General features: G+C 37.5%; 2 protein-coding genes across 12 annotated transcripts in view; both read right to left on the bottom strand.

Moving 5' to 3' along the window:
• LOC111870088 (zinc finger protein OZF) overlaps positions 1-6197 on the bottom strand; it is a 39178-nt gene extending 32981 nt beyond the window's left edge. The window contains exons 1-2 of one of the 8 annotated variants that reach the window (XM_023862070.2): positions 6109-6197; positions 3854-3962 (exon numbers count right to left, since the gene is read on the bottom strand). In XM_023862070.2, coding sequence (XP_023717838.1) covers positions 3854-3952 — 99 coding nt within the window. In that variant the 5' untranslated portion in view covers positions 3953-3962; positions 6109-6197. The other 7 variants (XM_023862069.2, XM_023862074.1, XM_023862072.1 and 4 more) reach the window with 7 other exon arrangements.
• A 5395-nt stretch (positions 6198-11592) lies between these two features.
• LOC111870089 (gastrula zinc finger protein XlCGF7.1-like) overlaps positions 11593-27959 on the bottom strand; it is a 19470-nt gene continuing 3103 nt past the window's right edge. The window contains exons 1-3 of one of the 4 annotated variants that reach the window (XM_023862075.2): positions 23465-23506; positions 20010-20160; positions 11593-13322 (exon numbers count right to left, since the gene is read on the bottom strand). In XM_023862075.2, the coding sequence (XP_023717843.1) occupies positions 12488-13322; positions 20010-20023 (849 nt within the window). In that variant the 5' untranslated portion in view covers positions 20024-20160; positions 23465-23506 and the 3' untranslated portion in view covers positions 11593-12487. Of the gene's footprint in view, positions 13323-20009; positions 20161-23464; positions 23507-23562; positions 23658-27959 lie in introns of those variants that run through there. The other 3 variants (XM_023862076.2, XR_002843791.2, XR_002843792.2) reach the window with 3 other exon arrangements.

Here is a 27959-nt window from a genome sequence, read left to right as displayed (position 1 = left end):
CATGGCGGTTCTTTTCCATACTCTCTTTTGAATGCGCCTTGCACTGCTATAACAGACGAACATCTCGCATATTCCAACAAACAAAAACTCTTTTCTAGCTTTTGTCACCATTTTGTAAAGGCACTGAACTCGTGCTGCCAACTGGTGCACACAATATACACTTGGTGAGTTTACAGTTCTTTTTATATATCAATCATATGTGTATGTGTAATACTTTGGAAAATATAGCGTTTTAAAAACGAATGAATCATTTATAGTAGTCCTGTATTTGCCTCTGATTATTTTGGTTATGTGAGTTACCATCCCACGCTGGGTGGGTCCCTCGTCACCATGGCATGGCACGTCCCCAGGTTGCAAATGGAGAAGGCCTCCAGATATGGAGAACAGTTGCAAATATATTAAATAACCAGTCGTGGACAGCCAAAAAAGGGCGGTACTCCAGCTTGGGGGGGGGGGCGTGAGGCTAACAACTCCTCACCATAAAAAATAAGCTTGATATGAAAGATCCCAAGAAGCCTCAGACCTGGACAGATTCTTTGGATAAACAACCTAAGCGAAAGAAAACGGATATGAGATCTGGTACTTGGAATGTTAGAAGTATGTATAGGGCAGGTTCGCTAAGGGCAGTGGCGGAATAAATCTCAAAATGAAAATTAAATTTAATGAGAGTATAGGAGATCAGATGGGACAGAGGTGGCACCGGACCAGCAGGCGAATATTCATTTTTCTATTGAAGGGGGAATGAGAATCATGAATTAGGTATAGGTTTCTTCATACATAAGAGAATCATATCAGCTGTTAAGAAGGTAGAGTTTGTCGGTGATAGGATATCATACATACTACAAAGAGTTCGGTGAGGTAATATCATCTTTCTGAATGTTCATGCCTCAACAGAGGATAAAATTGATGATATGAAGGAGAGGTTCTACGAAGAACTAGAATATATATTCAATAAACTTTGTAAATATTATATGAAAATTTTGTTACAAGATTTCAATGCCAAAGAGGCAAAGAGGGAAGACATTTTCAAACCAACAACTGGGAATGAAGTTTACATGAAATTAGTAATGATAACGGAGATAGAGTAGTAAACTTCACAACATTCAAAAATCTTATTGTCAAAAATACAATGTTCCCAAATTGTAACATTCATATATTTACTTGCACATCTCCTGATGGAAAGACACATAACCAAACTAACCATATTTTGATAGAATGGAGATGGCATTCAAGTATACTTTATGTTCGATCATTCAGGGCAGCAGATTGTGATACTGACCACTACCTCGTGGTGGCCAAAGTTAGGGAGAGACTGACAATGAGCAAACAAACAACACACAGAATTCATATGGAGAGGTTCAATCTCAGGAAATGAAATGAGGCAGAGGGCAAAGAGCAGTATCATGTTGAAAACTCAAATAGGTTCGCAGCTTTGGAAAACCTAGATACTGGGGTGGATATTAATAGAGCTTGGGAAACTATTAGTGAGAACATAAAAATTTATGCCAAAAAGAGCCTAGGTTATTATGAATTGAAGAAGCATAAGCCATGGTTCAATGGATGCTCAAAAATTATTAGACTAGAGGAAACAAGCCAAACTGCAGTGGTTACAGGATGAAAGCGAAATAAATGGGGATAATCTGAACAATATGAGACATGAAACCAGCAGGCATTTCAGGAATAAAAAGAGGAAATATCTGAAAGACAAAATTGATGTGCTTGCAACAAACAGTAAGAAGAAGAACATTAGAGAAATGTATAGAGGAATAAATGACTTTAAGAGGGGTTACCAACCTAGAAGTAACTTAGTGAAGGATGAGAATGATGATCTACTTGCAGATTCCCACAACATTTTGAATAGGTGGAAGAACTACTTCTCTGTCACTGAATGTACACAGGGTACATACAGATGAGCTGTTAGTACCTGATCCTAGCCCTTCTGAGGGTGAAATTGCTATTGTGAAGTTTAAAAGTTATGAAGTGCCAGGTAGTGATCAAATTCTGGTAGAACTGATTTAAGCAGGAGGTGAAATATTATATTCTAAGATCCACAAGATAATTAATTCTATTTGAAATAAGGAAAAATTGCCTGATCAGTGGAAGGAGTCTATTATTGTACCAGTTCACAAGAAGGGCGATAAAATTGACTGTAGTAATTATCATGGGATATCACTCCTATCAATTTCATACAAAATTTTATTCAATATTCTTCTCTCAAGGTTAAGTCCATACATAGATGAAATTATGTGGGACCATCAGTGTGAGTTTTGACATAACAGTTCAACTAGTGATCAGATATTTTGCATTAGTCAGATACTGGAGGAAAAATGGGAGTACAATGAGACAGTACATCAGCTATTCATACACTTCAAGAAAGCCTACGATTCAGTCTATGATGAAGCATTGTACAATATTCTCATATAGTTTGGGGTACCCATGAAACTAATTAAGCTGATTAAAATGTGTTTAAACAAAATGTACAGTAAAGTCCACATAAGTAAACATTTGTCTTACAATTTTCCTATCCAGCATGGTCCAAAACAAGGAGATGCCTTTTCGCCACTGCTTTTCAACTTTGCTTTAGAATTTGCCATTAGGAAGGTCCAAGATATCCAGGTGGGACTGAAATTTGATGAGACACATCAGCTGTTGGTCTATGCTGATGATGTGAATCTACTGGATGATGATACAGATACCATAAAGAGAAACACACAAACATTAATCGATGCTAGTAAGGACGTTGGGCTAGAAGAAAACACATAAAAATCTAAGTATATGTTGGTATCTCATTAGCAAAATGCAGGAAATATCAGGACATAAAGATAGGTAACAGATTTTTTGAAGATGTGGCACAATTCAGATATTTGGGAATGACTACAACAAATCAAAACCTGATCCACGAGGAAATTAAGAGGAGATTGAACTTGGGTAATGCTTGCTACCATTCAGTCCAGAACCTTCTGCTGTCCAAAAAACATAAAAATTAGAATATACAAAACTATAATCTTGCCTGTTGTTCTGGTTTGTCTCTGACATTAAGAGAGAAACAGGGACTGAGGGTGTTTGAGAACAGGGTGTTGAGGAGAATATTTGGACGGAAGAGATATGAGGTGACGGGAAGTTGGAGAAAACTGCACAATGAGAAGCTTCATAACTTGTACTCTTTGCCAAGTATAATTAGAAGTCAAGAAGGATGAAATGGATACAGCATGTAGAACAAATGGGGGTGAAGAGGAATGCATATATTTCATTTCATTTTCATTTGGCCTTCATAACTGCTACAAAAGTAACATTCGAACAAGTCACATCATTAAATACATCATTCTTGAAATCCTTTTGTCCAAATGCCTAAAGGATTATATAGGATATTGGCGGGAAAACCAGAAGGAAGCAGACCACTAGGAAGGGAGGGAGAATATTAAAATGGTTCTTAGAGAGAGAGGATTGGGTCATATGGACTGGATTCATGTGGCTCAGGATTGGAACCACTGGAGCGCTCTTATGAACATGGTAATGAACCTTGAGGTTCCATGAGATATTGGGATATTCTTGAGTAGCTGAGTGACTAGCAGCTTCTGATGAAGGACTCTGCTCCATGGTGTCAGTTCCTTCATCAGGCATAAGATTCATATTTGGGAAGTTTCTAGGGATTGCTTCACCCATTCTGAATGAGATAACTTAATGGTACTATGATTTGTTTCATATCCTACTTAATATGATCTAGTGAACGTGTATATATCTATTTCAAATTGAGGCTAGAATTACAAACCCACATATGGTAAACACATTTATATAACCTCTTACAAATGTATTTATTTACATGTGGCATAAAGTCAAGGCATTCAGCACTCACCTTAACTTCTTCTTTTACAGTTACAATAACTTCTGGTTCCAATATACAATCCTCCTTGCCCAATTCATCTGCCTTCAGAATTTCTTCTTCATAAGACATTACACAGCTTCTGTAGGATATGCAAAGGTCCATTTTCATCAACATATAGTAACACAACGATATATAGCATGTTCAAAGTAAACATAAGTTAGGGCAAATTATGGTACTGTTGTAGCAAATAAGTTGATCATATGCCTGTCAGTTCACCAATATTACAAAGCATATGATTTACAGTGCTATCTTGTAAACAAAACAAGAAACCTAAACCTATTATTGTTGCAATATTATATTTAGNGAGTGTATACACCTGATGATGGCCGTTTGCAGCCGAAACATGTAGTGTAGAAGAAAGCAAAACGAAAGACCTACAATAAATTGTTGCACTTAGGATGGAGTTTATATCATATATTATTGTTGTCTTAATTTATTCTGAATTAATAAGCCTATAAGTTATGGTAAAATTACAAGTTATGTAGGATCTAGGTTATTAGTGGAGTCTTTGAAGTAACAATAATAACTTTATATTAGATGACATAAGCCGGAATAGCTCTGAAGGTATAGCAACAGGCTATGAGATGGCTAGCTTGGTTCAATTCCCAGCAGGGTCAAGAAATATCTCTCTTCCACAGCACCCACACTAGCTCTGGGACCCACCCAGCCTCCTATACAATGGGTACCAGGGACAAAAAGACTGGGGTGTGAAGCCAACCACTCAGCTCCATTTACTAAAGAGGAAATGAATGGTGCAGCTGTACCTCCACTGTCCTATCTTCAAAGTGGTTTGATTAAGTATGGGGACAACTTTACCTCATTAGATGACATACTGTTCTGCTAATTATTCAGTGCTTATAGACATATTCAGAATACAGTTTCATCCATGAAAATTATATACTTTATTAAGAGAACCCTACAGATTTCAACCCTAAAATCATCATCGTGGAGGTCATTCGCATGTTGCATTAATATTCAAAAAAATTACACAAATACAGAATGCAAAGCCAATCATGAACATGAATATTTTATTACAATAACCTTATGGATACCAACCCTAATTTCATCAGGGGAGTTTTTTACAATGATCAGCTATCAAAGGATTATATATTTATACCCAGGTTCAATGATTATGTTTTATCCATAAGAAATACAAGGTGTTATATATCCTGAAACAAAAAACATATAAAGGTACAATCTTCCCCATGCATTCATATTCACCTCACAATTTTTCTGTACAAATCTAACTCTATGAAGCTGATTATTTCTTGAAAAGCTAACAGCTACTCAGCTATTAAAGACATTCAGAGCATTTTAGGAAACCAGAAGATCCATTACCATGTTCACAACATCCTGCAACTGGTCTCTATCTTCAGCGAAATGAACCCAGTCTGCTCCCCCTCCCGCCCCCCATTTTCTTACAAGTCATTTTAACTTCATATTCACCTCTATCTATATCTTCCTAGCAATCTCCTTCCATCAGGTTTGCCCACCTAACGAAATGTAAAAAAGGTGCAACAACGAACAAAATCCAGTTATATATCACATGGCATAATTTAAGTCATAAACCAATATTTAGGAAACCTTTCATATACTCCTCTACTGAGCTGAATTGGTCTCTTTCTTGAGATGTGCCAGTATTTCTTTTTTTATGATGCATTTAAGCTGTACTCCTAATCCAATATGCCACACTTCGTAACTTTCTACTTCACTGTATGAAATTTTCACTCTAAGCACTCTGCCAGTAACTGTGGAAAACGAACAAAATCCAAACCTCTTCGCATCTCAGGACCGCTCAGGACGCAGATAATGGAACATTATGAAGATTATGAACCTAAGACTTACCGATGTATGTTAAACATCACGTTTAATGTGCCGTTGCAGGTTGACACCGGACGACAATTCGAAACGGCGGAATTTTCACTGCATGTCAAAATTTCTTATTACTTGAAAATAGCAAATCTAAATGTACTAAATATACTCCAAAAAGTTCGTTAAATTCACAGATACTACAGGGATTTAAAGCATTCACAACAAGCAAGCGCACGATCGTAGCGTCCGGCAGTGTTGGTACACTTTACTTCTTCTCCGGTTAAATATTTCTTCTTAAACTAGCTGCCTATATAAAATAAAGTTTTAATAGCGCTTACATTTTACTTAGTTTCTAATTTCTGGATCAATAAATATCTAAACGTGCTATACTACACGATACCTCCCTTACATACCGAACGCAGCGTCATGGCATGCACGAAAAATGGCGTTTTATATCCTGTATGATCAGTTACTATTTCACAGATAGACGTCTTCACATTTTTAACAGCTACTCCCCAGAGTAGCGTACAGACACGGGCTTAAAATAGGACACGAATATTGTTACTCTCCGTGTAACTCTTATGTTAAGGTTCTTAATCATAGAAGTAATACGTGAAAAAAAAAACAGTATTGCATAAACATAGCCGTGATGCTTTACATGTATTGTTGCACATGCTGTAATTGACGTAAATGTTACATTCGCCGATTTGAAAATTTTTCGTTGTTAAATCTTTTGCTACATTCATACTGATGATAATTTCACTAACTTCCTAGATCTAAGATCTTAGTAAGTCGACATTTGCGCAGCCACTCATGAAATTCAGTATTACCGGGTTCACAACAGCCCGCCACTGGGCCCCATTCGAGCCAGATAAATCCTGTCCATATTCTCCAACCTATTTCTCTATGATCCATCTGGTATTATTCCACCTACAACTAGGTCTCCAAGTGCTCACTTTCCTTCAGGTCTTCCTACCAAAACCCTGTATGCACACATTTCCCACACGTGCTACATGCCCTGCCATCTCATCCTCCTTGACTTGGTCATTCTAATATTACAAAATATAAATGTCGTTAAGCAGTTGTCTCCAGTCTATTAGTTCATCCCTCGTGGATCCTAACGTCAATCTCCAGTCCATGTTCTCTTAATGTGAGAGAAATTGTTTCACACCCACAGCAAATTAGAGGCAAAATTACTTTTGCATACTTCCTCTATGGGCTATTCAATGACGCTTTCAAATCTAGACTATATAGTGTCAGATAGTAGAATGCCTTATGGGGACGAACTGTAAAGGAGTTCAAGGGAAATGATCACAGCCTAAATTAGGTACTAACCCAGTGTGTACCTGAAGAAGCTCTAGAAGAAACCTGTCAAATAGCTGGTCACCCTACGAAGATTTTGGTCAAACATCTCCTGACAAGTCTAAAGCATTATCTCTAGATCAGCAGTTCTAAACCTTTTTGGTCAACATACCCCTTGGTCTTAATGTGAGTTGTCATGCATTCCCTCTGTGATACTAGCTTAATCATGCATTACCGAAACAATAACATTCAGTTTAAACATACTATTAAGTTGTCTATTGCCAGAACAGTTTCACTGATCTTTTCAAGAGAAATAGTTAAGGGATTCCTTACCCATATGTCAGCTAAGTCTGCCAGAAAAGTTTCTTCTATGATGGTTTTTTGGTTGTCTAAGTCTACAGCACCACTCTCACTAACTTTTGCTACCAATGAACACTAAATCTAAAATTATTTCACACATGGAAGAAAAATTTTGCCAAGTTTCTTGATTTCATGCTTCTCCCCCAGGAAGTTTTCTTCTCTTGAAAAGTTTGAACCTTTCTTTGGCCTCCAAAATAGTTTTGTCTGTAACCTGTAGTGAAATTTTCAACAAGTTTAGAATTCCAAACACATTTGCAAGGTATGTCAAAGAATTCACAGGATCTGAATCTATGAAACACTGAAGCAGAATTTACAATTTTTCATACATAAACATCTCATATCACAAAAGTTTGAAAACTCATAACTTCATAACCAGCATGCTTCTGTGTGAAGCAGAATGATGTGTTCAGACCCAACTCTCTGCACAGTTCTTTGAACATAGGGGATTTGATGATGTTGCTCATAACAAATTTAAAGCCTGCACTATAGCATCCAATACAATCCAATCGTACATCATACAAATATGGAGGAAGACTGTCATTTCCACACCATGTTCTGACAAATGCAGTGATAAGTAATCACATCTTCTTGATGAGAGTTGTGAATCCTGAATTGTTTGCCAACATGGTAAAATCACTATCAGTACAAAATGCCTCTACAAGGTCCCATAATAAGCAGTGAGAATCGAAAAATTCATTCATCATAATCATGTCACTGCCTTCTTTATTCATTTCAGAGGTTTACAAAAGAGAAATCATGCTTTCATTTCATTCTGATGCACATGCCAAGACAAAACTGGAGGTTTGGCATAATTTGAGACATCAGTTAAGTCATCCAACTGCAAGTCAATTTTTGCCACACTTTCCTTTATTTGCTCCACCAGTTTGACTGCAGATATATCCATCCTACCATGTCTTTGATTAGATCACAAACAGTATTATTTGATAATTGGATCTGTGCTATTTAATTTTGCAACTTAATGACACATCAGCTCGGCCATTTCCATGGCACATGGTTAAAAAAGGCCTTCTGTGATGGCATGTGGCTTTTTTCCTTTTGGCAATCCTTAATGCCATGCAATCTCTTGCCTCCAGCACTGGCTTCTTTTGGGGAATATAGCCATGATTGGAATGTGTGCCCTCTGTTTCAAATCTTGTTTGCTCAATTTTAAATTAAGCTTCCGTGTCTACATCATTCTAAGGCAAACAGTCTGCAGGTGCTCTTTAAGCCTGATCAGCTTCATATATCCACTGCTAAGTACCGTTGTGAAAACCCTGCATTATGACTTTTACAAACCATCTTCATCAAGCATGAACATAAAGGCTTATTATACACATAAATCCTGGAAACAATTTTTTAACTTGATAAAATCATGGGCAGAACAAGAACTGCACACTGAAAAAGCAAATATGAGAAAAATGGCAATGAATTCCACTCGATATTCTCAAAATTCATGAACTACAATTCTTGCCTTTAAACACGCACACAAGCACACACATTGACAATAGCTATTTTAACTCTTAAATTCTTCACGACAGGCAGTAGCATAATTGGTTGAAGCTCTATGCTACAAGCCAAAAGGTTGCAGGTTTCAGTCCCAGTGATGGGGATTTTTTTTCAATTTACCTAATCCTTCTAGCCCCACTATGGCCCTGGGATCGACTCAGCCTCTAACAGAAATGAGTACGAGGAAGGGGCAATACTTGAACACATTGGAGAACTACTATATATATAGGACAAAGAAAAACACACACATGAATAACATAAATAAAGAAATATACACCCCAATATACCACGAATTAAACACTATCTACACAGAACAACATAACAACACCCCACCCCCTACCCCTACCACATCTACGCCCACATCATAACTCACTCAAAACGAAGACAGAACACACACACATACCCAGCAGGCCCAAAAGTATAACACACGCAGTCACAGGAGCAAGACACAACAAAAGCACAGTGAGTATTATTAAAAAAAAAAAAAAAATTATAATACCACAAGTAATAAATAAAATACGGAACGCTGTATTAATGAATAAAAAATTCACGTTACAGACACACACATGATAGTGAAGGAGTGCTCCAACAGAGGAGAATGGGCGTGACTGGCGTAGCGATGTGGTATCCTGAACAATTTTAATATTTTTAACGTTTGACATTTGTCAATGTATATGATAGATATATATTTTAGTTATTTTAATATGAGGATAGGCATGCAATGAACTAGTTTGGCGTGGATGAATAAGCACCTGAAGATGGCATTATTATGCCGAAACATGTAGTGAGAGGGAGAGAAGGAGATAAATGAGTGTATGCACTGCAAGACGGTTTAAATAAATCATGGACTTAAATCAGTGCAACAGGACGCTAAAATATAACATGAGTATCAGGAATCTTCCTGGGGTGTAAAGGGCAGCCGGTGCATAAGGCTGACAACCTTACTGCCATCCGTGAGCCAGTTGTCTAAGAGAAATTGTGTAAACCTCAACATTCCACAATCCTATGGGCCTTCACAGCCTGTTACAGAGATAGCTTTACCTTTGTTTTTTCTTTTACTCTTAAATTCTCTGATTACTAAAATATTAACATTTTCCAAGACTTACTAGTTTCTACTACAGTCTTTAATAACAAAAGGCCATATACAAATTTTGCTTGTAACAGCAATTAATATGACACAGAATACTGCATACTTACCAAACTGAAAGGAATGACCAGCTTAAGAGGAGCCCAAGTCCTGGGCAAAGGCCGTGCCATAGCTCAAGCAGTTAGGCGCTAGCTTCCCACCATGGTGGCCCGAGTTCGATCTCGGGTCTGGTCAAGTGGGATCTGTGGTGGACAAAGTGGCGCTGGGGTGGGTTTTCTCTGAGTACATTGTTTCCCCTGCCAATCTTCATTCCACCAAATTCTCCATCATCATAATCACCCGGGGCAGGCTACAATAGGCCAATCAGTGGCAGCCGTGCCAACTGTACCCAGTTGGACTCCACCCCCCCACTAAGCAAATTAAAAAAAGTCGTGGCCCCCCCCCCAAAAAAAAAGCAAATGTAACACTGTATGATACATGAGTGTAGTATGCTGGTACATAAGTCATACCAAAACATTCCAATTTACTCTATTAAAGCGGTCAATGCTGAAAAACACAGACACTTCCACAGCTACCCTTCTAGCAGATGCTAATCATTGCCATTCAATGCACAAGAATGAATAGAACAATCATGTTTACTTCTTCATCCAATACATTGTTACTAATACCACTGTTAATATTTATATAGCACTGTTAAGACATACCACACCAATATTGTCATTATTGTGAATGTTGTAGTTTCAATATTTGCAAGTACACTCAACTCTCGATTATCTGGGGAGCAGATAAACCGGTTTGCAGCTTAACCGGGGCTTTTTTGAGGCTTATATGTTGTTTAATATTCATTCACTTTTACAAAGAAAAAAACAATACCATCCAGTGTGACAATTTAAGTAAGGGTGATGAGTTTTCAAGTGATAAAAATCACTTGAAAACTCATCACCCTTACATGTTTCGATCCCTATGGATCATCCTCAGAGGGCATCAATACTTTTTCCAGAAACTACTATTACAATAGGTGTTAAATTATATACATACACATATAATGTCTGAAATACACAATGTACACAATGTTCAACTTTTCAGTCACAGCAGCCTTCCTGGTATTAAATTTTTTAAAGTTTTTTAAAAACTTTGTTGTTTAAGATTAAAATTTATAAACCATGCAGGTTTGTGTCAATTCTCCTATCGTCTTTCTTGGAGGTGGCTGATCTTGTGCCACCTGTCTATCTTGAGAAAGGAGATTCTTAGTACACTATAAATGTTATTACAAAACAAACTAGAATACAAAAATAAAAATAAAATAAATAGAAAGTACGAATGTCATAATTCCGAAGTACCAATTTTCAGAACCACTATTAAAGAATAAAGCATAATTACAGATGAAACTTAAAATTACATTTCTTAACAATGGAAGGAGTTGTGATATGATGTTACGTAATTAACATATACAGTATTCAATTCAATTCTCTAACAGTTAAAATATTATAAATCTATAATCTTCTTTATTAAATAACATCAATTTAAAAGAATTAACTGAATTAAAAGGATTGAAACAGTGGAACTGAATATAGCAAACCCTTGCTAATCCAGAGTAATGAACCAAAGTTAGCCTTACAAGGCAAAGAAAACTGACAGCACAGATAAATGGAAGATTTAATAATACAAGTAGTACTCGTGAAAACAAATAAAATATATCACTATGGAGCCTTTATTTAAAAACTATAAAAGCAATACATTTATTCATCGATCATAGACTAAGAAGTTGTACTTCTTTTTGAATGTACTCGTACTTATGCAGATTTGAAAGAACTGTCAAGTTCTGTCTGAACATACCTCTGCTGCTGTTCTTTACTTAGGATATCCCTCACAGTTCTTAGGTGTGCATAATACTCCTGCAATTTCTGACTTGCTGTATCAATGCCATTTCTTGTGGAGCTCAGAAGTTTATTCTTAATTGTAGATTCCTGTAGTTCATCTAGCTCTTTATCTGAATCTTCTTCCATAGAAGAATCCTTAATAACATCTGCAGCAATTTCTTCCTCTGTCAGAAACTGATATCCAGTGTTTCCTTCATCCAGCTGAAGCCAATCTTGATTATTTTCTTGTCTATGAGAGGCTTGTGTATTTTCTCATAGACCACTCAATGGCTCAACACATTCATCATCACCACTCCAGCTATTTCTATTAGTGATACTGTGCCTTTGTCTAAATTGCCACAGCCATCCTGAACTGCAAGTAAAATTGTGCAACTTCAAATGCCTTACAGACTTGTTGCTGCCATTAGCTCGACACAAATGCACACCAATGCCACTCCACCTTTGCTGTAAATACCACTTCATTAAGGCATCTTCCAGCAACACTTCTTTTGGCTTTTTAATATCTTTTTGACACACTGCTTTTATCACTACCCACATTGAATTTTAAAGCAAATGTCTCTATAAATTATTTTTGTTTATTAATATCTGACACAGTGTGTTGGCCAATAACAAATGCTTTAGCAATTTCTTTTCCAGGAACACAATTTTTTATTAATTTTACGCTGAATCAGTAATATTCAGTAGTGGTTTTGTTTCAACAAATGTTAGAGTTAATGCTTCATTTTCGGCCTTCTTATCATTATGCACTAGTGCATGCTGGTTAAGGATATCTCGCCGTGTGAAGCCTTTCCCACAAAACCCACATTCAAACGGTTTCTGATCAGTATGAAGATGTTTATGGGCTTTTAAATTTCCATAAATTGAAAACGCTTTGCCACAAATATGACACACATGAGGCTTTTCACCTGTGTGGATGTACTCATGCGTTTTCAAATTGCTGTGAGCTGTAAATCCTTTACCACATGTATCACAGACATAGGGTTTCTCACCGGTATGAATACGCTCATGTGTCCTAAGATTACTTAGGGCACAGAAAGCTTTCCCACAATCCCTACAGACATGTGGTTTTTGTCCAGTATGAATAAGTTCATGGGCTCTCAAATTGCTGCGAACTGTGAACCCTTTTTTGCAAATTCCACATTTATGCGGCTTCTCGCCAGTGTGTATAAGTTGATGTGTCTTCAAATTTCCTTGTACAGCAAAAGATTTTCCACACACTGTACATATATACTCCTTCTGTCCTTTGTGATGAAGTAGGTGTGTTTTCAAACTATTAAGTTGTACAAATATTTTGTGACATATGCCACACTTATACGGTTTCTCCTTCAAAGCAACAGTGTCTGGTGACTGGTGGAAGAATACAGGTCTACATAAAATTGGTGAAAAGAATTTATATCCGCCAGATGACTGAAGTTGGAAATTAGGTGACCTACTTGATGGGCCTGGTGAAGAAAAGAAATCTGGCTCGCTCGAAGGTGAAACTTCTTGTACACTGTGGAAAATGAAACATATGGTATAATTCAGTTTCATTCACATTTGAAGCTTGATGTCAAAGTCAAAGTTAACTGTCAGAAAAAGAATGAATTTAGTGTAACAAACGTTCAGAAACAAAACAGAACTAAACAACTTATTCTCACAACATGCAGATCTGAGGCTCTAAATAACTTTCTAAAAAGTACATAGTGCTAATGTTCTTAAATCTAATACCACGTTATCTCCCAGATTAGACTACAGTTAATAATTACATGTGGCTACTCTGTGATTTAAACATTACTCCCATCTGTCAGTAGGCCATACTATTTTACTGTGATTGAAATATTCAACAGAATAAATACTGTAGCAAACAAAGGTCAAGCTGACACCATCTCTTCATTGCCTTAACCACCTTCAAGGGCTTGATAAAATAATGGAAACACTAAGAAATCGAGGAACAGAATTTGTGTTGGCTACATTGAAAGAACTTCAGCTGGCAACACCGAATGATGTTCTTCCATTTGTTTACACTCTGTGGTGCTCATTTCAGTGCATTACTGATTGTGTTGAGCGACAGTCCATATCAAATAATCGGAAAATGGGAGACCTGTCCAATTTTGAAAGAGGACCGATCGCTATTATGTGTGTGTGTGTGTGTGTGTGTGAGACAAAACTCACACTATTATGTGCACCAAAAGTGACAGTTTCTAAGGTTATGTCAGCATACACAAATCATGGGAAGACATCAGTGAAGAGGAAAATCAACATTGACAGAAACAGATCATCGTACATCGAGAAGGACTGCTTCTAAAAATCACAGTACTGCCGCACTGGTGACAACAGAACTGAATATTCATCCTGAAGACCATGTTGCCACAAACTGTCAGATGTGAACTTCACAAATACAACCTCTGATTACTGAAAGCAATGCTCAGATGCGTAAATGATGGTTAATGCCATAAAACCTGCACATCAGACAAGCGGAAATGCACCTCGATATAGTCAGATAAGTCATCCTTCATGCTAATCCCTACATAAGGAAGAATTTACATTTGGAGAACACTCAAGGAAGCCTACAACCCAGAATGACTGGTTCCAATAGTGAAACATGTGGGAGATTCTGTGATGGTTTAGGCGGCAGTATCATGGTACAGTATTCTGTTGATCCAATTATTACCCTTCACATCCGAATTATAGCAAGGGAGTGCATGGACGGGTTGGGTAATCAGGTGCATCCCATGATGTTACATTATTTTTGAACAATGATGCACTCTTCCAAGATGACAATGCCCCAATTCACACAGGTGGAACTCTTCAGTCACAGTTTGAAAAACATGAAGGTGAATTTCAACATCTTCCCCGACCACCACAATCACTACATTTGATCACTGAAACACTCTGATCAGTTTTGGAGACTAGAGTGAGGAACAGATTCCCACCTCAACATCTCTACAGCACCCTGAAGACGTTCTTCAAGAAGAATGGTATAAATTCCACTAGGGACTGTTCAAAACTCATACAAGTCCATTCCAAGAAGGAATGCAGTTGTACTGAAGTCAAAAGATGGTCCAACACCAAATTAATAAAGAAATGTGTACAGTAACTATAATATTTCGATTATTTTGTTCAACCCCTGTATATCAGAAATACGAATAAAGGGAATTTTTAGTATGCAACAAAGAGTAAAAGGTGTGAAAGTCATCAGTCCATTGAAAATCTGAGAAAAATAATATAATTTGGATCCAGCATCTTATATGACCCATGGAACTGGTCAAGAAATACTGTTCATTATCACAATTTTTCTTTAGGTGTCATGTTTTGAGTTATTTTTCCACACTGCCTCACATCAATTATAAATTTTTGAAATCAATAAGAGAGCTGTTTTTACATGCTCAATTCTTCCAGTCCCACTGTCTGTCATATGTAATTTTGGCTTCTGAGTGTTAAGTACATCGCATGCTGAAACTGTTCCAGTGTCTCAGCATACACTGCAATTATCAACATCAGACTAAATATGAGGTGGGATAGAGTGGATCAATGTAGAGATCTAGCATTTGAAGTTAAGGGTCAGGAAGAAGGGCAGAATCTGATGTCATCCAATGAGAAGGGGCAATGTGCTACTAAAAAGGATCAGAGGAAAGAAGTGAAGCCCAACTATATACATTTTTATTTGATATCGTGATTGAAGTTGTGGAGGTGGCTGACTTCTACAGTGGCTTCCTTGGGGATGTGGGAACAGTAAAGGCCTTTGACTGGGGCTTCAGTTTTATTGAAGTGACATTGTGTTTGGTCTCCATGGAATGAAGGCAGATATAAACTGCATACACTTTAGCTTCACCTCTTTCTCTTCAACAGTTCTTAACCACATGGTTCCTTCCAATTGGATAACACCAGCAACCCTTGCCATTTCCCTACTCCCAATGCAAGATCTATGTTGTTCGCTGCCACCTGCTTCACTTCATTCAATGCACAGTGTAATGTTGGTATAGCTTTAACATATAAAGAGGCAAAACCCAGAAAAATGAAGTTAGATATTTGCCATGAAAATCTAAGGACAAAAAAAAAGGCTCGAGTAAGTGGTAAAATATACCATTCTTGCAACACAATAAAGCTTCCATGCATTCTGTTGCTTCTAAAGATGGTTTAGCTTTTAACTATTTTTAATCTTCATTTGTACAACATACATCAGTAAAAATTTTGAAAGTAAGACTTCAAAGCATTCTTTCTCCTCCTACTCTTTCACACTCAGTACCATTTAACACTTTCTTTGATATTGTTTATCTTGGTGAGGTCATATGTCAGTCTGTGGACAATGTGCACAAATTGAGCCTTGTTATCTGTACATTTGTTAAAGCAATAATGGGTAGTGATTTATTTCAGAACAGTATCAGAGTGTTTATAGTATAGTATTCCACTTAAGAAGTGTCTAAAATTAAAATTCTGAAACCAGAAGAAAACACACATTTGCAACACAGAAAAAAATGTTTTGATATATTAATGTAAAATAAAATTGATCTGTATTTTTAAGCAATCATCTGACCAAATATGTTTAAAAAATAAAGACTACTTGCCATCTGTGAAAAAATCCATGCTAGTATGTATGCCTGAATATAAAGCAAATCTATACAATAAAAAGTGTAAAAGATATCTTTCTCATACAAAGAAGAAAACAGAACAGGCCTGTATGAATTAATTCTTCTTGCCTTCTTGTTCCAGGAGAAAATGAGGGCAAATTTATTACAGCTGAATTATTATATAACTATATAACCTCTCTCATTCTCCACTACACCCTAAGAAAATTTCTCACAAACTTGCTAGGCATAAATAATGACAATGGAAAATTCACAAATGTATATTGCGTGCTTCATGTATTGGTATGAAATGATTACAGAGTGAATGTGAAATGTGGTAACAAAGTTTGGGGATGAACTTCACACCAAAACATGGGAACAAGGTTGTATAAATAAGCATCTGTAAACACCTTCTTTCCAAATTACAGACCGACAAATTTAGTGACTATTTCAGCTGATGTTACCAATTTTGGTGGCTATAGGCTAGCCTGCTGTAGGTCTACATATGACCAGCACATTTTCTATTAATGGTGTTATTGGTATCACTGGTTAGCAGTCCAGCTTCAGCATCTGCATCATGCTGATCATGTCTACTGCTTATGTGTAGTGGCAAATTATACAAGAACTGCTACAATACATAGGGTGAAATTCTAACTTTCTTGTGCTGTTATTGTGAATGCTACAGCATGAATTTTATGAATTGGCACGCATGCAATCTATGTATGGCCATACAAATGGCAATGGTTAGAAGTCCTTGTCTCTACCACATTAATGCCAACCAAACCATAAAATATTTTCCACCACTGATCATCCACTCAGAGGGACCAGAATATTGAAGCCTCTTGCTGTCAATTGGGGAAGAAAGGTAGGTTTTGGTATAGATTTGATCATAAATTTTCAGAACAACCATCAGTGGGCACAAGACAATCCTCATGATGTACCACAACGGCAATAGTTCAGCATTAAGGTTTTAACAGGTATTTTTGGATTGAGGAGTTATTTCAAGGAAATAGCAGCTCCGGTCTAGAAAACCGAAATTACCAGCCATGGGGATTCATTGCACTGACGACGCAATACCCTCCATCCGCAAATTTGGCACTAAACTTCACCAACAAGTGGCGGTCGCTAGGTCGATTTAGTTCACTTGCGGACTAAAATCACGGAGTTTGTTGGCGACTATTTGGTAGGCCCACAAGTTTTGCCACATCAGCTTATAGGTGCCCACTACAAAGATTTTCTGTTAAAGTTTGCCCAGACAACTAGAAGATGTACAACTAGCAGTCAGAGAATGCATGTGGTTTACACATGATGGTGCTCCAGCACATTGCAACAATTTTGTGTGAAATGTCCTCAACAGTATCTATCATAACCAGTGGACAGGTAGAGGTGGACCCACTATGTGGTGCCCACACTCACCTGATTTGAATCCTCTGAATTTCTACATGCAGGGGCAGTGAAAAGCCTTTCTGCATTCAGATCCTGTTTGCAACATGAATACAGTAACACATCAGAATATCCACAACTATCCTAGGATCTTTGAACGAATTTGACAGTCCATGAAAAGACATGCCCAAGCACATATTAAATCTCATGGATGACATTTTAAGTACTTCTCACAAATGTGTCCTTTCTGAGTTATAAATCAGAAAGCAAGCATTTTCGGACCCATATTTATATGAACTTGTTTTCTGGTTCTGGTTCATGGAGCTCATCTCTAAAATTTGTATGCACATTTCAGATTCACCCTTTATAACACAAGTAGAGAATAAATGTTTGTCTTCACTGCTCTTAAAATTGCCTTTCTTAATATTAACTTAATACATATGTTGTGTCATTGGTGATTCTGAGATAGAATACATGATCAATAATTCCATAAGAATAAATGGAAACAACAAAAACTGGTGCAAAGACACTGCACATGTTTTCTCGTACATGCGGTAGTGTAGTTGATTGAGCCACTATGCCACGAGATGGAAGGTTGCAGGATTGAATCCCGATGATGTCACTGGATTTTTCAATTGACCTAATCCTTCCAGCCACACTATGGCCCTGGGGTCGACTCAGCCTCTAACAGAAATGAGTACCAGGAATTTTCCTGGGGGGTACGGGGCAGCCAGCATGTAGGGCTGATAACCTTACCGCCATCTATGAGCCGACTGTCTAGAACAGCTGTGTCAAACATGTGGCCCGCGGGCCACACAAGGCCCCCATAGCCACAAAGTGCAGCCCCTCAACTTTTAGAGCTAATTGATATTAAAATCGATATTAAAATGTTAGTAGAAATATTTTTTGTAACAACAATTTTCCAACAGACCAGAAGACACGAAGTCTCACGCAGACATAAATTAGCAGGCTGCAGGAAAAGTGATTCTGAGAATTGAAGAAAGGTTAGTCCAACTAACGGTTTGTAAAGTTCGTGAAGGACAAACTATTGTATTTCAGAAGGTTAACGCACTAAAATCTGCACAGCCTCACCACCTCAAGTATTTCCAAGAATCCCTTTTGGAGGCGTAGTAAGAATGCAAGGAGGGTGGCAACTGACAAGTGCAAGGGATTTCTACCTTCAAAACTAGCTTGCAACCCCCAGCCATTGTCTAATGGGCTGCTAGAAAACTTTCACTTTTATGACCATTGAGACAAGATACACCTTCCTACTAGCCCGGTAGTCTCTTGTACATTGTCATTCAGTTCATTTTCACACAGCGACAGGTGCTGATATTACATTGTGATGAACGTATAAAGGTTATAATTAAACATTAAATTATCAACTATGAATTTTCTTGTATATGTACAGTAACTTTTAAAGGGTAATGTCACTTTTAAAAAATTCAAGTAGCAAAAAAAGAACTATTGAAAGTGAGCGCCGTGTTTCTCAAGAAAAATGGGAAATTCCTTATTTCTGTGAAATAGAAGGTAAAATTACATGTTTGATTTGTGGGCAAAACATAAGTGTTCCACTTTATGTAATTATATTGAAATTATTCCTAAATAATAAATAGAATTAAATTTCCTTGTATCAAAATCTAATGTATATTATTAATTTGAAGTGCGGCCCTGGACTATTATTTATAGGGCTAAGGTGGCCCTCTGTACAAGTTGAGTTTGACATGCCTGGTCTAGAGGATGCTGGAGCCTCGACTTCACACACCCCTATGGTCCTCCATGGCCTGTTACAGGGACAGCTTGGCTGTGCCATAGCTCAAGCGGTTAGTCAGTGGCTTCCCACCACGGCAGCCCGGGTTCGATCCCGGGTCTGGTCAAGTGGGATTTGTGGTGGACAAAGTGGCGCTGGGGTGGCTTTTCTCAGAGTACTTCAGTTTCCCCTGCCAATCTTCATTCCACCAAATTCTCCATCATCGTAAGCACCCAGGGCAGGCTACAATAGGCCAATCAGTGGCCACCATGCCAAGTGGACCCAGTTGGACTCCACCCACCACTAAGCGAATTAAAAAAGAAATTACAGGAACAGCTCTATTTTTTTTTTTTTTGCCTTTTACATGATTGATCCTGATTATGTTAACATGTAATTGAAATCAATTGTTGCTTAGTAGACCTTAACAACAATATACAATTAAAACTATTCAACAAATCAAGACATAAAATATCAGTGTCTGAAATATCACAACAATACTAACCCATTTATGTCCATTTTCCAAAATAATTAACTTTCTTCTACAGTATTATACAGAAGCAGTTCATATAAACTGTTCAACTGCTGTCACTATGTTTTTGATGCATAAGCAACCTCAACATGAGAAGAGCATCCATGACATAATCCAGGGCTTTCTGAAACACAAATTATGTATGGCAATATGTGTCATTCATGACTAGGATTATATGAACTCAGTGTATTTTCTGAATTTGCAATAATTTCATACAAATTGTAAAATGTCCAAATAATTTTAAAACCTTTACAGAAGAAACTTTTGTATAGGTATTAGGGATGAGGTTAGCAGAATTATTAGAGAAAACTAAATACTGACGATATGCAAGACAGATCCAAAATCACAGATCTGTTAAAGAATTAAAAGAATTACACACAGGCTACACACAATGTCTGAAGAAATATTTTTTGAAATGCAAGAAAGACCTCAGAATATTGTCTAAAACATCTCTCATCATACCCTGAGTAGGAAACCTTATGGAAGGAAAGTCCTGTGCTTTCAATGAGACCTCCAATACATAATTTCTTATTCGAAAATAGAATCTAGTGACGTTCTAACAAAGTTGTAACACTCTATGTCTCTACTTTATAATGATCTACCCTCAAAGATGCTTTAGACACACTCTGTAAGACCATGCACAGACAATATTTCTGTCAATAAAATAGATAACAGGAAAGGAGAGACAGTATAAGCTTAAACTCACTAACCTGTTACAAATTACATGAAAACATTTTACATGGTCAGAAGGGAATTATTATGGAAAGTTTCAATTTTAAACAAGTAAAGAAAATATTGTTAATGCTTATCTTGTTTTAGAGCAGTTATTTACAGTTTGTCACAATTCTGATATCAATTTGTTTTTGTTAACTATTATTCCATTAAACACCATGGCAATGTCTTCTTGTACTTTTCTTGTTGCTGCTAGCATGAGACTCACTCCTTGCTCTTTGTCGAACAGTTTCACCATATATGAACATCGCATGCTGCCTCTAAGTGCAGACTGGCTTAACTCGCTAATTCTATGAGTTTGTATTCCAGTGTCATCATTCCCAAACATTCTTGCGGGATCTTGGTCAACCTCGGTTAACTCAGCATTCACAACAATCCAGAAGGGGTAGAGATTGAAGTGTTTCTCAAACAGTGGTACACACAAAGGCTGGCAGGTGACCCACCTCCCCCTGCATTTGGTCGGCATGACAATGTTCTCCGTAAGGCTGCTCTAGAAAATACCAGTTTGTCCATGTGCATTGCTATCATCTTTTCTCTGCGATGACATTGGGTCCTGTAACCTAAACCGCTGATCCAGGCCACCACCTTGTAAGGGCCTTCCCATGATGGCTATAGCTTGAACGATGTCCCTCTGATCCTACAACCAGACTGGTTTCCTTCCTGCAATCCAGCAGAGTTCACTTGGGACTGTAGTGAGACTTCACACTGTTGTTTGTCACCTTCAGATGTCAACAGGTGTAATGATGGATGTCATGCAGACATTCCATGAGGTCTGCCATGCAATGGGTCATAGGTTGCTTCTTGTCTGAGGGAGCTCCAAACAGGTCACACACCAGATGTTGATTCCTCCTGAACACTATTCTGCCAGGTGTCATGCTTATGGTCTGGTGGAGCTGTGTAGGCCAGGAGGGAGAAGAGTAGTGTCTCATCCAAATCTCTCTGGATTGTCCAACAGACTTTCTGCGGGTGCTTCTCTATTGTCTTAATGTAAGGTCCCACAATGTCATCCAACTGTGGAGCAGAGTGATACTGCGCCTCTTGCAGACTCAGTGATGCCATAACTCTTCCTGCAACAGTTGTAAGTTGAAGTTCTGTCCTTGGATACTGTTCAGGTCCCTTGGTACACTGACGCAGCAGAAGAAGTCAGTCACCAGAACATGGTGATTTTCAGCGAATACATTGTTTTCCTCAATCCAAAGGCATAATTTTTTTCCTCCAGAGCTCACAATTGAAACATCCTTCATTCTCACAGTTTCTTCTCTGCATGTTGTCCCTAATCCCATCCTTCATGTGTTGACTGGTCTGCCACACCTCCTTTTCCCTTGTAGTTTCCATTCTGCAAGCTGCTAAGCAATTTTGCAGTCCTCCATTCACATAACGTGGCCGCACCATCTTAAATGCTGTTCTTCTATTTCCTGTAACCTGTCCATCATTCCCATTTTTGTTCTAATTATTTAATTTCTAATTCTATCCATTCATGACATCCTTGCCGAACATCTTAGACAATCCATTTCTATAGCTAATAACTTACGTCTGTGTTTCTGTTTTATTGACCATGTTTCAGCTCCATATGTTAATACACTTTTCACTATTGATTTGTATATTAATAGCTTTGCTGAGTGTAAAATTTGTACTCCATAAAAGTGAATTTAGTATGCTAAAGGTCAGATAAGCCATTTCTCTTGAACCACTGATCCAAAATACTTAAACTGTTTTACATTTGGAATTGTTGATCTGAATGATCTGTGCCTAAATATTTCGTTTTCACAATTTTATTTTAATCATCATATAAACACTAGACAGTTTAGAAAACTATACGTGTCATAAGTGAGATTATCTTCAATCCAGAGAGGAATGTTATATTCATCCATTATGGTTTATAATAATCTTCCCCAAAATATACAAAGGATGAGTGATAATGTGAAGATTTTTAAATGCACACTGAGAAGTTTCCTCATGACAAATGCTTTTTATTCAATAGATGAATATATTTCTGCTAAGCATGTATAACATTTAATAACTATATTCCTTGTAATTTTGTTTATGAATGACAATGTAAATCATGGTTATTTGGTGCTTTTGGTTGTGTGTGGTTGTTTGCTGTTGACACAGCTGTACTTCTGCAATCAAGTCTTATTTTGACGAGTTTAATATCCGGTCCAATTCGGACAATGGATCAGTGAATTTATGAATTATGTATGTATGTATGTATATATGTAAGACCACATCTCTCACATTCTTCCTATGTAATTAGCATCCTCTTCTCTAGTAATTATAAGTTGATCATCTAAAAAGAGCAAATTGTGCACATAGCAGTTTTCTTCAATTTTTAATTCCATTCATTTGCATTCCCTAGACCTTTTTTCCAATGATGTATTGTACATTTTGAACAGGTTGGTGACCCTGGGCAACCTTGTAACAAATGCTCTGTGTTACAGAATTCATCCAACAAATTTTATCTTTTTTCTTCTTCATTGGCTATTCCTATAAGGAAGTGGGATGTCTGCCATTGGATGTTGCCATGAAGCAATGGACAGTGAAGACTTTAAGAGACTGAGAAGACCTAGTGTGACCTGTGCTGGTTTATGAAGCATGATCTAGCTAAAGCATTTGACTGCGTTAATCATGACACTTCACTGCTCAAATAACATTGGTATGGAATAACTTTTAAAGCTAAATATTGGATTAAATCATACCTTGTGGATATATAAGGTGGTTCAAATATGACCGGGGCTGATCTGTGTGTAAACAAGCCGCACTGTGCAGCAGCTGTGGGACCTTGAGAAACTGAAGCCACAACCTCCGCCCTCCCTCCTGTTTGGGTTAGAACCTGTTCAGTCTTGTCTGGGAGTTGCTAGAGTGATGAGCAAACAGAAGGTACTGCGGAGCCTGGAACAACACACTGTAATCAAATTCCTCGTTGGAGAAAACGTCCCATCCGCTGAAATTCACCACAGACTCCAACAACAGTATGGGGAAGAGTCTCTCTCACGGACCCATGTGTCTGAGTGGTGTAAGTACTTCAGAGAGGGCAGAGAGCACGTGGAGAATGAACCGCATGATTGTTGGCCGTGAATATCCATCACAGAGCCAAACACTGATCGTGCAGACGTGCTTATTCATGAGAATAGGTGCATCACTATCAAGGAACTTGGAGCAATGCAGTCCATCAGTGTTGGTAGTGTAGAAGACATTGTGAAATACCACCTGCACTATCGCAAGGTGAAAGCATGGTGGGTACCACAAACTTTGATGGACGCGAACAAAATGGTGAGCATGCAAGCTGCCAGTCGTCTCCTACAGCAGTTTGAAGACGAAAGTGATGCATTTTTTAAATCTATAGTGACCACCGATGAAACGTGGGTGAACTACTTCATTCCCGAGTCTCAGCAGTCATCACGCGAGTGGCGGCATACCAGTTCTCCCAAACCCAAGGGAGCGCTGAGGAGCCATTCAGCAGGAAAAGTGATGGCAACGTTCTTCTGGGACTGGCAGAGGGTTATCCATGTAGACTTTCTGACAGATGCCAGAACAGTCAATGCAGCTTATTACTCAGACGAAGGAAAAGTTCTGATCCAAGCAGAAGACAGGTGAAAAGCGGGTAGCCTTCCTTCAGGACAATGCATGCCCCCATATGGCCAAAACAACAATGGAAACCCTCCGGAAATTGAAATGGAACCTTCTGACACATCCATCGTACGGTCCCGATTTGACCCCCAAGTGATTCCTCCTACCTGTTCGGAAGGCTCAAATCAGACTTGCAAGGCATGCAGTTTGTGGACAACAACACCGTCATCCAGACTGTTCAGGAGAGGATACACCACCAACCAGAAGCATTTTTTCAAAAGGGCATCAGGATGCTTCCAGACCATTGGAAAAAATGTGTTGACTCTGGGGCAGAGTACATTGAAGACTGACATGTGCAAGTAAGCGTTTGGCAATTACAGTTTAAAAAAAAAATAGTCTCAATCATATTTGAACCACCTTGTATATTAAAGGATGGAAATAAAAAACAAACTTTAATCATCAGATAGCTTCAAAATGGAGTAAAATAAGGCATGGCATCCCATAAGAATCCATACTAGGTCCATTGCTCTTTCTTCTCTATGTAAATAACATGCCAAACTTTGTTAACAATAAATCTAAACCAATTCTATTTGGAGAAGATACTAGTACAATAGTTACAAACTCAAATCCCACAGATCTTATAAGTGACATAATGATCATATTCAAATACTTAAATAAATTGTTCAGAGCAAAGTCTGCCATTAAATTTTTAAAAAAACCATCTCATACAATCTGCAACTAAATATGGACCCCAGATTAACCTGGATGTAAGCTATGCTAACAAAATAATTTTTAAAGCACATGACATGAAATTCCTTGGACTACTTATAGACAGTACACTGTCTTGGAAATTGCATATTGAGCAGGTACTACACATGTTAAATGCAGCTTGTTATGCACTCAGATCTGTTAAACCCTATATGACTCAGGAAGTAATGAAAATGGTTTACTATGCCTACTTACACTCTGCTATATCATATGGAATAACATTCTGGAGAAACTCTACAGATTGCACTAAAATCTTCAAAATGTAAAGAAGGGCAATTAGAATTATCACAGGAAGCAAGCAAGAATAGAGATTCTTGCAGATATTTATTTAAAAACTCACAATACACACTCCCACTCATATTTGTGGTAGACAACAAAGGTATGTACAGTACAATTTAAATTTTGACATCCACAACACAAATACAAGGAAAAACTCAACTTACACCAACATTCTGCAAATCTCTCTCTGTATCAAAAAGGACTTCACTCCTCCAGCATCAAAGTGTTCAATAGCCTCCCTCAAAGTCTCAAAAAAGCAAATGGTAATATTAAGCTAATTAGAATAACACTGAAACATTACTTACTTACTCACTCCTTCTACTCCATAGATCAATATTTCAATGTAAACAAACAGTACTTGATATCAATTCTAAGCTAACGTGTGTTCCCAATAATGTTACTGTATCATTTTGCTTAATTGCAGCATGGTAATATTAATACTGTATTATAATCTCATTAACTTGTGAAGCAAAACTATTATTGTACAGATACTACATATTTGTACTCAACTTGTTCCATATCTTATGGTGTCAACCATTACTTGAATTTACAAAATGTAAATAAATTCAAATTCATATTCAGAAAAATGACAGCATAAGCCTTACTTGCAGTTACAGGTTATAAGAGTTCAATAAATACAATTAGTGATCCGAATCCCATCTATAGTCACTAAACCACATGACACTATACAGACCTATCTGCATACTGCTATTAATGACAGCTTTATGCAGACAGTCTAGTATGTTACAGTAAATGTATGCAATATATTTAATTTTCAATTTCACAAAACTGCCAATGTCCCAAAATGAAACACTCGTTCAGTCCAAACCTACAATTTGAAAAATGGCATTATTGTGTCCTTATAGACTTAACCATTATTTAGGAGTAAATTATCTAAATATCAGTTGCATGTAGTTTGTTAGGTAATGGGGTTAATACTTCTACTAACACAACTTCAGGGGAAAAAACTGATGCTTCCATTTCTTTTCCTATCTGTAATTATAAGCCTGTCAACCTTGTATATTAAGTGTTGCACAACAAATTACCTAGCTTTGTGCAGAATTTCTGCTAGTGTACATTATCAATACCTGAAATTTCCCACATATCACCTTAAACTGCTGTATTTTAACATGTTCGTGATTTTCAGCGATTCATCAGATATTGCAGAAAATAGAAAAATAAATATTCCATACTGTCAGTACGCACTGTATATTCCACAAAAAACTGAAAGTTAACAACTCTGCCACAGTTTCTAGACCCTCCAATGAATGACATTAGTTTTGCTCTTACCTGAAACAACACCAAAGTCATCCTGAGGGTACTGTTAGATAAGGTAAGGGAAAGTTGCCCTTGTGCTTAACTAATTAAGCACTAAGCCATGAAGACAAAAGGGAGAGTGGATGTAGAGATCCAAGTTTTCTTGACCTCTGCACTATTTGGTGGGGGAATGGCCAGCTTTCTACCTCAGCCGCTTTACCACTGGTGAAAGAGACTCCAGTACCCACTGGAAGGGAGGCTGGGTGGGCCCCAAAACTGGTCTGGACAACATGGAGAAGAAAAGGTTCTTGCCCCTACAGAGACTAAAACTCCAACCCCTCTTGTTGTCCAGCCCACAGCCAGTCACTATACCATCTATGCTATCCCGACTCACTCAAATCCTTTCAATGGTTTCCGAAATAAAATATATTCTGACTGACAGATGGACATAACATCCTCTTTATGAGTTCAATTGATAGAAATAATTTGTAAGAAGAGTGGATAAGTGTACTTCATTTCGGATGAGTACTTTGCTACAATGACATCCTCACTGTAGTTCATGTTTATTTACTGCAATTAAGCCTATTATCAACAAGAGTTATTCAGTACTACACATTCTACAATGCATAGAGGCATAGGCATACATTCTGTTCTTGAAAAAGGTTTTTACTTTGTATACACTAACTGACATACAGTTCTTAGCAATTTAATAAATAAAGAAGTTCAAAAAAATGTTTGTGCAAACAGTTTTTTATTATTACCACAGAAATTTCTTTTAACCTTGGACACTCTCTGGACAAATAATGGCCCAAGTGATAATCTGGGTGTTGGATCTGCCTCTGCCTTCAAATTTCATATTTCATATTTATTTTGCATTCATACTGTTACAACTGCAACACTTGAACAAGTCAACTCACTAACTACATCACTGTTAAAAGCTCTATAATCCTAGAATGTATTAGACTAAAAATAAAAACTGTACTTTCCCTACAACATCACTAAGAATTTTAAAAATATAACAATAACTACTACAATTCCCTTTTCTTCTCTTTTTTTGTTAATTAAAAAACCTTGCTATGTTTCCTCATGTCCCTGTTGAAGAAACTCATTCAATGTATAGAAAGGACGATCAAATAAAAATAATTTTAATTTATGTTTAAATTCATTACATCCCTTTGACTTTTTAACTTCCAAAGGAAATATACAGTGCGTACAATCAAGTGCGCGCCGCGGCTGCAATTTGCCGTGAGTCATACCACCGCAGAACGGATGCAACTCCTCCCCGCGACTGCAGTGCTCCTACGCCAATGGTTGCATAAT

The sequence above is a fragment of the Cryptotermes secundus genome, unplaced genomic scaffold (assembly GCF_002891405.2).
Source record: "Cryptotermes secundus unplaced genomic scaffold, Csec_1.0 scaffold545, whole genome shotgun sequence".
Taxonomy (NCBI): domain Eukaryota; kingdom Metazoa; phylum Arthropoda; class Insecta; order Blattodea; family Kalotermitidae; genus Cryptotermes; species Cryptotermes secundus.
Note: the sequence above shows the minus strand (reverse complement) of the source record. Positions and strands in the feature narration are given on the sequence as shown.